The 13,465-nt window shown below is 51.3% G+C and overlaps 2 protein-coding genes across 4 annotated transcripts in view; both read left to right on the forward strand.

The window, feature by feature from the left end:
• GNAL (G protein subunit alpha L) overlaps positions 1–13,465 on the forward strand; it is an 84,811-nt gene that overhangs the window by 67,778 nt on the left and 3,568 nt on the right. For all 3 annotated transcript variants that reach the window (XM_081561687.1, XM_081561688.1, XM_081561689.1), the window contains 6 exons: positions 9,163–9,217; positions 10,002–10,075; positions 10,495–10,553; positions 10,809–10,929; positions 11,642–11,772; positions 12,934–13,001. In XM_081561687.1, coding sequence (XP_081417813.1) covers positions 9,163–9,217; positions 10,002–10,075; positions 10,495–10,553; positions 10,809–10,929; positions 11,642–11,772; positions 12,934–13,001 — 508 coding nt within the window. The remainder of the gene's footprint in view (positions 1–9,162; positions 9,218–10,001; positions 10,076–10,494; positions 10,554–10,808; positions 10,930–11,641; positions 11,773–12,933; positions 13,002–13,465) is intronic.
• On the forward strand, positions 1,545–4,530 carry CHMP1B (charged multivesicular body protein 1B). The gene has a single exon (XM_081561690.1). It carries the CDS (start codon positions 1,661–1,663, stop codon positions 2,258–2,260), a length of 600 nt encoding a protein of 199 aa, XP_081417816.1. The 5' UTR covers positions 1,545–1,660; the 3' UTR covers positions 2,261–4,530.

Here is a 13,465-nt window from a genome sequence, read left to right on the forward strand (position 1 = left end):
GAGTAACATCCTAGCCCCTCTCAAATTCAACTAAGCAAAGCATCACAGGTTCACAGTATGTGTGCAGAGCATGTTCTGGGTTCCACAGTGGGGAAAGGAACAAGGTTGTTCTCTGCCTCCACGTGGTTCATAATATTATTGGTCCCCAGACCCGTGCCAGGAGGTCTGCTATGTATGCTGTGCTGAGTGGAGAGTGCAGCACGGAGGGGCTCCTGGAGAAGGTTCTGGAGGAGCAGTGTGGAGCAGGGGCAGGATCTCAGCAGGAGATGTACAGGGTGGAAGCCCACACAGCAGAGACAGTGTCCACAGAGAGGACTCATCCAAACTGAGAAGTGACCACCCCTTCCCATCCACACTGACAAGTGACACAGTGGTGTTCAGCTTTCAAGCTCAGTCTGACTTGCCTGTGTGTGGAGAGAAAGAAGAGGGTGGGGACCGTGTCCACACATGCCTTTCTGCCCAGGTGTTGGAGCAAGAATGATATAACCAGAGCTGTGTTTTAGGAAAATGCATGTGCCAACACCACCATGGCCAGCTATCACAGGAGGCCCAAAGGGGTGGTGAGCCTCTGGATTAAAACTATCTCAAACAGTTTCAGAATCCATTTTCAGCTGAGCTCCTTAGGGCAGGTTGGACCTTTTTATGTTGTCGTTGCTGTACCAAAGGACTCTTCCTAAAAGAAAAAAGCCGTAGCACCAGCTGCAGCCACCTCCAAGCCTGCACTTCTGAAGGGTATGATACATGGTGACAATTTGGTATGTGCCAGTGGGTGTGGGTCCCAGCACTTCACCATCATCTGCCTGCATCATGTAAAATGACAGTTTTGCCTGTCAAAGTTAAATGTGAGTGAAGGTCCTTGGATATTTATAAAATATATAGAATCATGTCGGCAAAAGATGGGTCTTTTATTACTAACTCTCAGAAAGATTTCTGGATGGTCGTTATTAGCAGTTCACCTACTAGCTGACCTTCAGCCACGGCATAGATGAAGTGGTCTGTGGACTGGAAGGTATTTTCATCCACTGCAGTAAAAAGATGTCTCAGGCTGCAGCCAGATTGTCCCCAAAGAATGAGGTGCAGGTCAATGATAAAACTTTCTGTGTTTTGTACTTTTAATTATTAACGTCCACTTTCCCCTGAGAAGGTGGAAGTTGCGGGAGCAGGTGGAGAAAGTCGGCTGACCTCAGGAAAGCTTCCTGGTTTTCAGTCTTTAACTGGACACCTCCGGCCTCCAGCCTGTCCGTGCGTAAGAAAGTGTGCATACACGCACTTCTGTGAATTTACTAATGCTTCAGTGCTTTAACAACTGGCGAGAACTAGATACAGACAGCGAGTGCCCTAGTCGACAAGGCCGCAGTCGGCGTTGCAGGATCGGGTCCGAAGGACTTCTGGTCTCAGTGGTCCATGTCCGGAAACCCCGCCCCCTTCGCCGTGCGTCCCACGGGCCCCGCCCCTGGCGCCGTGCGTCTCGCGGCCCCACCCGCTACGCCGCGGTCCCCGCCCGGGCGCCGAGGGATGACGTCACCGCCTGCGCCCGGGGCGGCAGAAACAGGAAGTGAGACCAAAACAAAGGAGCGGCGGCGGGGAGCGGTCTCTGTTTTTCTGCTTCCTCCGGCCTCCTCCTAGACCGTGGCCGCCGACCCTCGGAAGCCGTCCGAACATGTCCAACATGGAGAAACACCTGTTCAACTTAAAGTTCGCGGCCAAAGAACTGGGCAGGAGTGCCAAAAAATGCGACAAGGAGGAAAAGGCCGAAAAGGCTAAGATTAAAAAGGCCATTCAGAAGGGCAATATGGAAGTTGCTAGGATTCACGCCGAGAACGCGATTCGCCAGAAGAACCAGGCGGTGAATTTCTTGAGGATGAGCGCGCGGGTGGACGCGGTGGCCGCCAGGGTCCAGACGGCCGTGACGATGGGCAAGGTGACCAAGTCGATGGCCGGAGTGGTTAAGTCGATGGACGCGACGTTGAAGACCATGAACCTCGAGAAGATCTCCGCCCTGATGGACAAGTTCGAGCACCAGTTCGAGACGCTGGACGTTCAGACGCAGCAGATGGAGGATACGATGAGCAGCACGACGACGCTGACCACTCCCCAGGGCCAGGTGGACATGCTGCTGCAGGAAATGGCAGACGAGGCCGGCCTCGACCTCAACATGGAGCTGCCGCAGGGCCAGACCGGCTCCGTGGGGACGAGCGTGGCCTCAGCCGAGCAGGACGAGCTGTCCCAGAGGTTGGCCCGCCTGCGGGACCAGGTGTGACCGCTGGACCGCTCAGAGGCGAGCCGGCCGCAAGCGACCTTCCGAAGACGGATACTCTACATTAGAACCTCGGAACCGGCTAGAATGCTGAACTGCTCTTACTCAAGATGCTTCTCCCTTCGGGTTTACAGTGCTCTCCAGACACACGAAGAATTCCCAGGCCTTCTCTTAACTCTTAACTGGATTTGAAAGTTGTGTATGGCTTGTGATCAAGTGTATCTAGTTAATTTGACTTACATGAATCTTTCTCAAAAATTTGGTCAAAACTCTAGTTCCCGTGTATTCAGTTTTCTGCCCGAATTATCAAAATTGACAGTTTTCTTTTTATTTCTGTGTAGTTGATAATATCTGGAGTTGAGGGGTGATGATTACTTAGGTCGATTGCCGGACTATCTACTGTTCATTCGGCGACTTATTTGATGGGCAGCGCCATTCTCTGTATCCTTTGTTTATTGCCGTCAAATGCAGTCTACAGCTGACTATTAATCTGTTCTCATAACTTACACTGAAATTACTTTAGTACCTTCTCGTGTAATACTCTTTTACTTTTTACGGCCTGTAAATTTCTTGCGGTAGTTGCCTTTCTATAACTGGAAGAAAATGCTACCTGATCTCCACATATCATACGTGAAAATCTTTTCTTTATGGTTTTAAGATTTACAAGGCTTAATGTGTGACGGTTATTTCCAAGTGAATTTCTCTCACACATTTCTGGTTATTTTCCTATTTCATTAGACTTTGATTAGATTTTTTTAAAGTATACCAATTAGCATGACAGTTGCATTTCTCTAATGTTGCCAAAGAACTGTTGATGGGTTTGAGAAGCCTTGGGACTGTGTGTGGAAGCGAGTTTTGTTTAGATTTTAATCAAAACTAGAAATAAAATTTAGGTTCTAGTTATTCGTATTTATTATCTTGTCTTAAAGCGACAACTCTTTAAAACCTTGGAAATAGTGATACAAGCTGGGATATTTGGCTTAACCTTTGAAATCCCTGACATTCTCATGCAGCATCTGGAAGTGTGGGAAGGGCAGGTGCAGACTCGACCCTCTCAGTCCAGATCCCAGCTGTGCTGCCTTCCGTCTTTCTGGAGCGGTGGTGTGCAGAGTAAAAGTGAAAACGTAGAGCCTGTAGCCACCACTTTCTCTGATCCTCACAACAAAGAGAGCAGTTACTTGCTTTTGCGTCAGCAAGCATATTAATCTATACTTAAGGGTATTTTTAATGCCCCCTTCCTTTCACTGGAAGATTTCTCCATGAGACAATTCCAGTATTTCAGGAAATAATTCAGAGGACTCTTCCAAGCCCTTCAGAAGGTGGAGAACCAAGTGTTCACCACTATAACATGTCCTCATGTATGAATGTGTGTGTTTAAGCGGGGGGAAAAATGCAGAGGTATGTGCAGATGAGCACTGACCCTCGTATTTAAGTATCATTACGTCTGACTGGCTGTTGTTCCAGAGTCTACTATGAGCAAAACCTGCCAGTCTCCCCACATTCTCTCTCTAGAACCTGTTGCTTTTAGGTGTCCTCCCATCTGCATGTTGCACAGAGGCAGCTGTATGTGAGCACATCATGAGTCCTAACCCTCCTCAGACTCAGAATGAAAAAATTATAGCTTAAAAAACAGCTTGGTGTTGATCCTTTGGTACATTTAGCACCCTTTTATAGTGCAGATATTCCCAACAAAATTAATATATTTTGTGAGATTAAACAGTGCTTATATATGCTTGGCCTTTCTTAGAATATGTTCATTTCAAACTACATGAATGTACGTTTTTATAAAACATACATATTTTCAAAAGCATATCAGGCCCACAAATTATTTCCTCACTTTTGCAGTTGATGAAATGCTGGAATATAAACCACAAAAGTTTGTCAAATAAATCATTTTAAACTGCATGTTATTGCACATGAGTGTACATGCTGTTTACAAAGCTATTTAAGGAAGAATAATTCAGAGGTTGATTTGGTTCAGGAAGCATAGTATTTTTCTGGACTCAGTTTTAGCACCTGAATTTCTGTTTGCTTGCCCATTTTTAGAAGCCCAGATCATTAACTTCTTTACTGTAATAGTTTCTTCAAGGGAACAAGATTCCTCCTTATTGAAACTGCCCTAGGCTAAGCCCAGCTCAAACATAACCAAGGAAATGGTTCCTCTTCCGTGCAACCACTAGTACAATTTCTGCTCTTATTTCTCCTTTGTATTTTTCTGCCTTCAAATGCACAGTTTCCAAATGGATTTAGAATAAACTTTTAAGTTCACTTTATGAGCTACTCAGTTTATTTCAGTTCAGATGAGAAGTGTGCTGTTGGAGACCCTTCTTACTAAAGCTGCTTCTCCCTAAAGGAGCCTTAGTGCGAGTGTGCCCTTCAGGTGGGGGTGTTGCATGCCCACCCTGCCATATTTGATTTGGAAAAGCACCCCCTAAAGTAAGCGCCAGTCCAACCACCCCATTCACTCAACGTGGTCTAGGGGTCAGCCAGACCACCTCAACCTGTTGAGCGTGAGCAAGACACCTGCAGCAGCTACAACACCCTCTTGGAGGCGTTTCCACAGCCAGAATCCAGAGCTCAGGACCTCAGGTGCTGCTGGCAACAAGCTTCAAGCCCGTCGACATCAAACACACTGATGAGCAGGCCTCTGTGTCTTTCTTCTTTTAATCAGCTGGTTGGAATGAAACCAGCCTCCCTGGTTTACCAGGTTCATTTTCCTACAGCCGGATGCTTAGGTTCCATCTGGAGCAGGACCGGTATGTCTGGGTTACCATCCCTGGGCGTCAGATGGTGCCCAGCTTGGTGGGCTCCTGGCAGAGGGTCCATTTGAACTCAGACCTCCCCTGGGTTCTCTTGCTCCCGACCCTGCCCAGAGCTCCCCAGTGACAGCGTCATTTCTAATTGGATTGTTTTTAGCTACTGAGTTTTATGAGTTCTTTATATGTTGTGATTATTAACCCCTTATCAGACATATGATTTACAAATACCTCCTCCCATCTGGTAGGCCGTCTTTTTGTTTTGTTGGTGGTTTCCTTCGCTGTGCAAGATATTTTTAGGTTGATATAGTCCCTTTTGTTTATTTTTGCTTTTCTTCCTCTTGCCTGAGGAGACATCCAGAAAGATAAATTACTGAGACCAGTGTTGGAGAACATATGGCCTGTGTTTTCTTCTGGGAATTCTGTGGTTTCAGGTCTTACATTCAAGTCTTTAATCCGTTTTGAGTTTGATTTTTATGTAGGGTGTGAGGTGGCAGTCTGGTCTGATTATTTTCCGTGGAGCTGTCCAGTTTCCCCAACACCAGTTCTTAAAGAGACCATCCTTCCTCCAGTGTACGTTCTTTGCTCCTTTGTCATAAATTTGTTGTCTGTATGTTGTGGACAGGGAGGCCTGGCGTGCTGCGATTCATGGGGTCGCAAAGAGTCGGACACGACTGAGCGACTGAACTGATGTTGTGGGTTTGTTTCTGGGCTGTCAATTCTGTTCTCTAGAATTGGCTTCTTAGAAGAGATTGGGTTCAGTCTGAGGCTACCAAGGGAAAAAAAAATTGTGGGGATTATATAAAGGTCTGAAAAGCCGAAAATCTCCATGTGGATTTGACTGGGGTAGAAGGTTTGACACCACTGGGAACAGGGAAGAACTAGGGCGGATCCCAGAGGGCGTGGAGGCAGATTCAATGTGAACTTCACTCCCTGAAGAGGAGCAGGATGTGAGTCAGCAGGTGTGCCCTGCAGGTGAGGGGCAGGGACAACCTGAGTGGGGGCACAAGAGTCACTCGTCCACCCCAACTGTGACTTAGCTGCAACTCCCAAGCTCCAGCTCTGGTCAAGGACCACTTCTTATATGACCTGGGTCTCGGGCCTGCTGCAGGCTGCTGTTACTTCTGGTAACACTTTCCTCCAGTATTTTTACATCAGGTAAATAAGCGTCATGAAGTGCATTTTGATAACATACCGAGAAAAGGCTTTACTCAGGTTGTCAGAGCTCTGACCTGCTACATTCTTCACAAAACATATCATTTTAAGTACATTTTATTTAAATGTCACTGGTGTGTTTCCTCGGATCCAGTTGTTCAAAGGCATTTAACAGAATAGTTTCGTGTTTTCACAATCCATGCCCCCACCCCCTGGCCAGAGGAACTCTGCAATTCTGAGATACTGGGGTGGGGCAGCCAACAGAGGAGAAAAGAGCAGTGAATGGCTGTCTTGTGCCAGGATCCAGCAGAAGGGGATCCCAGTGGCCAGAGTAAAAACACTCTGCAAAGACAACTATCCTCAGCTGTAGTAGGAAGCAGTTAAAAGAAAGCACAGTAAATTGCTCCTTAACTGCTTTTCCTAAAGTGACTGTGATGGGAGTGACTTTGTACAATGGTAACTTGTTGTCTGGCAGCTCTGCGTCTAGTAGGAGTGAAGTGTCTACAAGTGGGACTCTTAGATCTTGTGAATTTTTCCGCATCACAGGCATTGGTGTGTTTAGGGAGTCACCCCTTTAAAATTTAGTCACGGGCTTCCCTGGTGGTCCAGTGGTTAAAAATCCGCCTGCCAATGCAGGGGAAATAGGTTCAATCCCTGGTACAGGAAGATTCCACATACTGAGGAGCAACTAAGTGCTGACAACTACTGAGCCCATGAGGCAAAACTACCGATGCTGTGTACCTAGAGCCCATGTGCCACAGCAAGAGCCCCTGCTCTCCCCAACTAGAGAATGCCAGCATGCAGCAATGAAGACCCAGTGCAGCCCGAAATAAATAAATTTTTTTTAAAAACCATAAAAAAATTTAGTCACACAAAACTGCATAATCTGGAAAGTTCTTTTAAAATTCCCGTCCTATATATTATTTCAGGAGCCCCAATTTTAAGAAGTCCTTCTACACCATGTGGGTAAGACGCCAGTTGAACCAAAGATTAAGGCGAAAAGCCTACAGAAACTGACTGCTGTAGTTTTTACTCCTTAGGCTCTCAGCCACCTGGGGGGATTTGCCCATTTTACTTCTGTGGCACAAATGTGAACTCAGAGGACCATCCCGCATCAGTGACAGTTCAGAAGATGCCTGGGAAATGTTCACTAATGCCTGTCAGATCCCAGGTGGTTAAGTACCAGGTGGAAGTGGTAAAGAGCCCACCGGCCAATGCAAGAGACATGAATCGCAGGTTCAGTCCCTGGGTTCGGAAGATCTTCTGGAGAAGGGCATGGCAACCCACTCCAGTATTCTTGCCTGAAGAATCCCACGGACAGAGGAGCCTGGTGGGCTACAGTCCGTAAGGTTGCAGAGAGTCAGACATGACTGAAGCATCTTAGCACGCATGCATGGAAGAATCCTAACACCCATCCCACCCCATGGCTCAGGGGTGGGGACGCGAGGGACAGTTTTCCTTTGTCTGTGTCAGGAGGGTACTCCTACAGCGTCCTCCTTGGGATGGTGGTCTCTGATCTTTCAGGAACGCTTGATGTCTTTTTTGTTGACCACATTTCATTGTTTCTACTTGTACCAGTCACTGCCATCTAATAGACTCATTCACCCCCTCCTCTCTGTCTGCATCCAGTGTGAAAGTGAGTGCCCCCTAAACTCTGACTGGAGCTGAAGGACTTCCTGCCTGGTCTGATTTTCAGTTCCTTCCAGCCCTTTCAGCGAGGATCAGCACCTGTCACATGTTCATGTTAGATTTCCCTGCTAAGAGGAGGACCGCTTCAAGTTATCACAGCCCCATAGTGGGGAGGGAGGCGGGTCATCCCTCACCCCTGCCAGAGCCCCCAGGGTCCAGAACCCCACCACCACTGCGCAGACACCTCTCCCCCACCATCACAGACACGAGGCTCTTGCCCCCTTCCTTTCCTGTGAGGTGGTCAGGGTAGACTTTAAGGGCCCTCTGGTGCACCAGATACAAGGCCAGTGAGGACTGGGCCAAACCCCACTGTGGTTTTCACAACAGGCTGAGCTATCAGTGTCCCCTCCTAAGCCCCTCCTCCAGGAAGCAACTCCAGGGCCTGTAGTGCTGGCCGGGGAGGCTGCTGTGGCCATGGGGAGGTGCCCACCCATCACTGCGCAGAAGCTCCTGAACACACAGGCTGAGGGGAAGCCTCTGTGGCTTTACTCCAGATCAGAGCATTGGACTCGAGCCATCCAGCAGGAATGTTGAGCAAGTCCCCTCCTGGTCCTCACACGCTCCGCTCCTCCCACCCAGAACATGGTCCATGCTCGCTAGTTACCAGCTCCATGTCCTCCGGGCTACCCCTGTATCCCCTAGGTCCCCCCGTGTCCTCCCAGGTCCAGGTTGGGCCTCGTAGCACCTGCTCACTTCATCCCACAGACACACAGGGCCCAAGCCAGGTGCTGGGGAAACCCATCCAACGGGACAGAATGGTGGGTCCTGAATTCAGAGGGAGAGACAGATAATAGACAAATATGTGTAGAACTTGTCAGGTGGTGGTAAGTGCTATGTAGGAAGAGAAGGCTGGGTGGGTGTGAAGGTGGATGTGAACGAGGGTGGGAGGACCCACACATGCCGTGTCCTGCCCTCCCTCTCCCCCTCCACCGGTGAAGCATCAGACCTTGGGGGCCAGACTGACCTCCCAGTCAGGCTCAGCCTGTGCACACATGACTCCCACTGAACCCCGGTCTTACTGGGGCGGTCTGGCCTCCTATGTGCCTGCACAGTGGCCATCCACCAGCTCAACCTTGCAAGGACCTCAGCCTCACACAGGGGAAGAGGGGAGGAAGGGAAGGGTCTGGCACCCCATCAGCACCGTGAGGATACTGACCTGCTGGGGAGACGTGTGTTGAGGAATAAAGCGTGAACCTGCTGGTCCGTGGCTACCTGGTCCCCCTGGGCTCCAGGGGGCCCCCCCCAAACATGGGCACCTGCCTCCCAGCCCGGAGGTGTTCCTAGCATGTCTTGCCTTCTTTCCAGCTTCCTGGAGAGAATCGACAGCGTCAGCCTGGTGGACTACACGCCCACAGACCAGGTAGGTGGGGTCAGGCCACAACTACAGCCGAACCTGGGGAGACTGGAGGGTCTTTGCTCCCTGCCTCCCACCACCCAGAGATCTGGGCTCCTCACCCACCCCAGCATCCATCCCTCTGTGAGGCTGACCCAGGAGCTGTTACCTGGGCCTTGAGCCCACCCCTGGAGTGTCTGTCTTCAGACTCCTCATCAGTTCAGAGGGGCCACCATCCCCCAATTCTGGAATCTGCAGTCGCTGATTGACATCCTAATGGATTTGGTCACCAGCAAAGAAACACCGACACCTGACTGGCCTGCAGAGGTGTCAGATTGTGAAACTGTACGGCCTTCTCATCCCCTTGGGAATACAGCATCTTTTATGTTAGAGACTAGAAATACAGAAGACAGTCTGAAACCAGCCAGCACCCACGGGAGTCTGACCCGGAGCAAGAGCTGGCAGGACGGGCCCTGCTCCCCAGACCCCAGGCAGCTGTCAGGGACCCGTGTCAATAGAGGACTCTCAGGAGAGATGAGAAGAAATTCCTAAAGAAAAGAAAGCTGAGCCATTGAGACCGTATACCAGACCAATACATAACTGTGACTTTCTCTGGGGAGTGAGACCGAGAATGTTGACAAATGTCAAGTGTTTAATTTCCTTTTCTTTTCTGATGGAGGGAAACTCAAGGCATGTGGCTGCCCCGGGGCTACCTCCTAAGGACAGGGTCTCTGGGTCTGCTCCCCTCTCTGCCCCAGGACGACTCCTAAGGACAGGGTCACTGGGTCTGCTCCCCTCTCTCTGCCCCTAGGACCTCCTCAGGTGCAGAGTTCTGACCTCAGGGATTTTCGAGACCAGATTCCAAGTGGACAAAGTCAACTTCCAGTAAGTGTGTGGGCAGGACCCCTGGGCCTGGATGGTGGGTGATCCTGGGTGGGCAGGTGCTGCCATATCCCCCTGCACACCCTGGAGCGCAGGAGGTCAGTGCAGGGAGGGAGGTACCTGAGCTCCACATGGCTGAGAGGGTGAGCCAGCCTGGCAGCCTGGGCAGGTGCAGAGGAGGAGGACGCAGGCAGGGGTTTCCCTGGGAGGACAAGAGCCGAGAGCCACTGACAGACCGCAGGGCAAGGGCCGGGAGGAGAGAAACACTGGGTGTGGACACCCAGCCGGGCCAGACCAGGGAGGCCCCATGGGGCCAGTCCACAACGTCACCAAGCGAGGAGAGCCTTGGGCCAGGTGGGGGAGCAGCAAAGGAGGAGCATCCACCACCCCTGGATAACCACCCCCACCCCATTCTCCCCCAGCATGTTTGATGTCGGAGGCCAGAGGGACGAGAGAAGAAAATGGATCCAGTGCTTCAACGGTGAGTTCTCCACTCTCTCAAAATGGGGATGAACCCACCCCCACTCCCGCTGCCGTGTCTCAGCTGCTTCCCACTAGCTCATCATTAAGTGCCTTGACCAAGGGTCCCCTGGACACGGGAGTCCGGCACCCTGGGTCACGCTGTCCCTGCTGCTTTGGGGGCTGGGATTACCAGTGCCGTCACCGAGGGAGCTCTCCCTGGAGACATGGAACATCACTGCTGTGAGTCACCCAGGTGCCCCCCTTCCCCACCCAGACGTCACTGCCATCATCTATGTGGCCGCTTGCAGCAGCTACAACATGGTCATCCGGGAAGACAACAACACCAACCGCCTGCGGGAGTCGCTGGACCTTTTCGAGAGCATCTGGAACAACAGGTGAGAGGTGGTGAACTCGGCCTTGCCCTGGGTTTAGAGCTAATGCCACTCAGCACGGCCATCTTTGTTTTCCGAGGGAGTCTTTCCTCATGATAAATCTTCTCAAACCATAAGCAGTGTCCCTTCCAGCCCATCTAATGTGGAGACTTTCGATGGGGGTGGAACTGATAGGACTCGGTCAGGAAAATCCAGATCTCTATGGTGGAAATCTCCGAATCATGTATATGGTTCAAAATTGGCTTTGTTTGGGTTTTAACATTCAGAAAGCACCCATTCAAAACATGCACTGATGACTAGATGACCCCTGAGCCCCTCCCTTGGCTTGTCAGCCCGGTGATGGGTCCTTACTCAGACCCCCCACATGCCAGGTCCTCGACCAATAGCCCCACACGCCCACCTCTCTGTTCTGTTGTTGGGGTTTTAACTTCTTCTGCTTTTCTAACCCTTTACTAGTAAATTACACCACACAAATCCGAGTGCACTTATTCCCTACATGAAGCTTAGTTTTGGTGCCAATAAATGTACAGCCTGGTGGAGCAGAATTATTCTGGTGGAGAGTTTATCCTCATGGGAATGTCCTGCATGCAGATGGAGTGGGGGCCAAGGTGCTGGGGTGTCGAGAAATCCAAGCCCTGCCCCTTGTCCAGAGGGCGGCAGGTTGCCTCGCCCTGCTGCCAAGGACCCGAATCTGTATGCTTGCTTCTCCTTCCAGGTGGTTGCGAACCATTTCCATCATCTTGTTCCTGAACAAACAGGATATGCTGGCAGAAAAAGTGCTGGCAGGGAAATCAAAAATTGAAGACTATTTCCCAGAGTACGCAAATTATAGTGTTCCTGAAGACGGTAAGATTCTGAAACAAGTTATCTCAGAATTATGGGAAAGAACTGCTGTTTCGACAGCACTGTGACTATAATTCCCACAATTCTGATGAATCTGGGAAATTCAGTTAATTTGGATCAGTCTTCTCCACCCCTGCCCACTCTAAGCTATTAGAGCATTCAAGAGTCCATAGGGTCCCATGTGTGAAAATTTCAGTCTGACTTGGTCCACACGGGCAGGGGGAGGGAGGGCAGCTTGGTGTGGGTGAGGGTTGACGGAGACTCTCTGCCTCCCGGGCCTGTGTGGGTCAGTCCACGTGGACCTGCCCACTGACCTTGCACAGACTGAGAGGGAGCCACTGTCTGAGTGGCCCTAGCCAGGCCTCTGTCCTGAGCCACCCGCTGCCGGCACCATGTCAAGGCCTCTGTCCCCAGTGATGACTCCGGCCACAGCATGGTGACTTCAGGCAACCAACCGTCCGAGGAAGCCATCATTGCTGCTGCCCAGAAGGTCCTGTCCAACAAACCTTGGAGGATTCGCGCCCCCTTCCAGGGGCTGCTTATGGGGTTTGAGTTTCCTGGGCCACCCCCCATCCTGCCCCCAGAGTCTCCAGGCAGGGGTTTGCTTACAGCACAATAACCCCACTCCTCATGGTTTAGTCCCAAAAGGGATGAAGCAGAATGAAGGGGGCTTTCCCAGAGACTTCAGTTAGAAGAACCTATCTAGGTCTCTGCACCAACTTCAGCCAGCCTGGTGGGGGCTCCCTAGGCCAGGGAGCACCCCAGCCCCACCCTGCCCGCCATGTGGTGGGGTCGCCATCCACCTCACAGGCCGGGCCTGCTCTGACCACTCCGGGGAACCAGCCTCCTGCCCCCCTCACCCTGTCTGGTCAGCACGTTTCCTGGGAAGGTCTCAGGATGAGGCCTCAGGATGACCCGGGGGTGCAGGCAGTCGGGGGGCAGGGCTCCCCGGTCAGTGAGACACGTCCATCTGATGTGAGTGGACGACGTCTCCCAGCAGCAGACGCCAACCACTGCTAAAATCAAAATGACCTGGGAGGAGGAAGGAAGATTTCGGATGCATGGCCAAAGGCCCTCCGCCTCTCATGCCCTTTGTTGAGCTGTATCCATTTCACGGCTCTTAAATCAAAGCTCTTAAATCAAAGCTCCTTTCATCTCCTACAGCGACGCCGGACGCGGGAGAAGACCCCAAAGTCACGAGAGCGAAGTTCTTCATCCGGGACCTGTTCCTGGTGAGCGCTTCCCCGCCCTCTGCCTTCCCGCTGCCGCCGAGGGCCTCACCGCTCTGTGCTCAGCTGCCGAGGGCCTCACCACTCTGTGCTCAGCCTCCCACAGCTCGTTTCCCCTCCCCAGAGTGATGAGCCTGCCGAGCCTCCAAGAGGTGGACTTAGGACCTCAGGTCACACAGCTTGTCAGCAGCACTGGTCAGGGAGCAGGCCCCGGGGCTGCCCCGAGACAGCCACCTGTCCGCGTGTCGCCTTTTCCCAAAAGGACGGGGTGGGGGGGTTACTCCCCCTCGGTTCAGGGGTCACATGGAAACAGACCCACTCAGGTTTAAATGTCCTCATTTTGAAAAAAAACTTTGTATACTGAGCTGATTTCAAACTTGCATAGACAGTGGGTTCTGGGGAGCTCAACCCTGGCACAGACACCCCCTATCCCAGCCCCCCGGTCCCCCACCCCGGAGCTGATCGCC

The sequence above is a fragment of the Giraffa tippelskirchi genome, chromosome 14 (genome assembly GCF_054371585.1).
Source record: "Giraffa tippelskirchi isolate mGirTip1 chromosome 14, T2T-mGirTip1v1.2.pri, whole genome shotgun sequence".
NCBI lineage: Eukaryota > Metazoa > Chordata > Mammalia > Artiodactyla > Giraffidae > Giraffa > Giraffa tippelskirchi.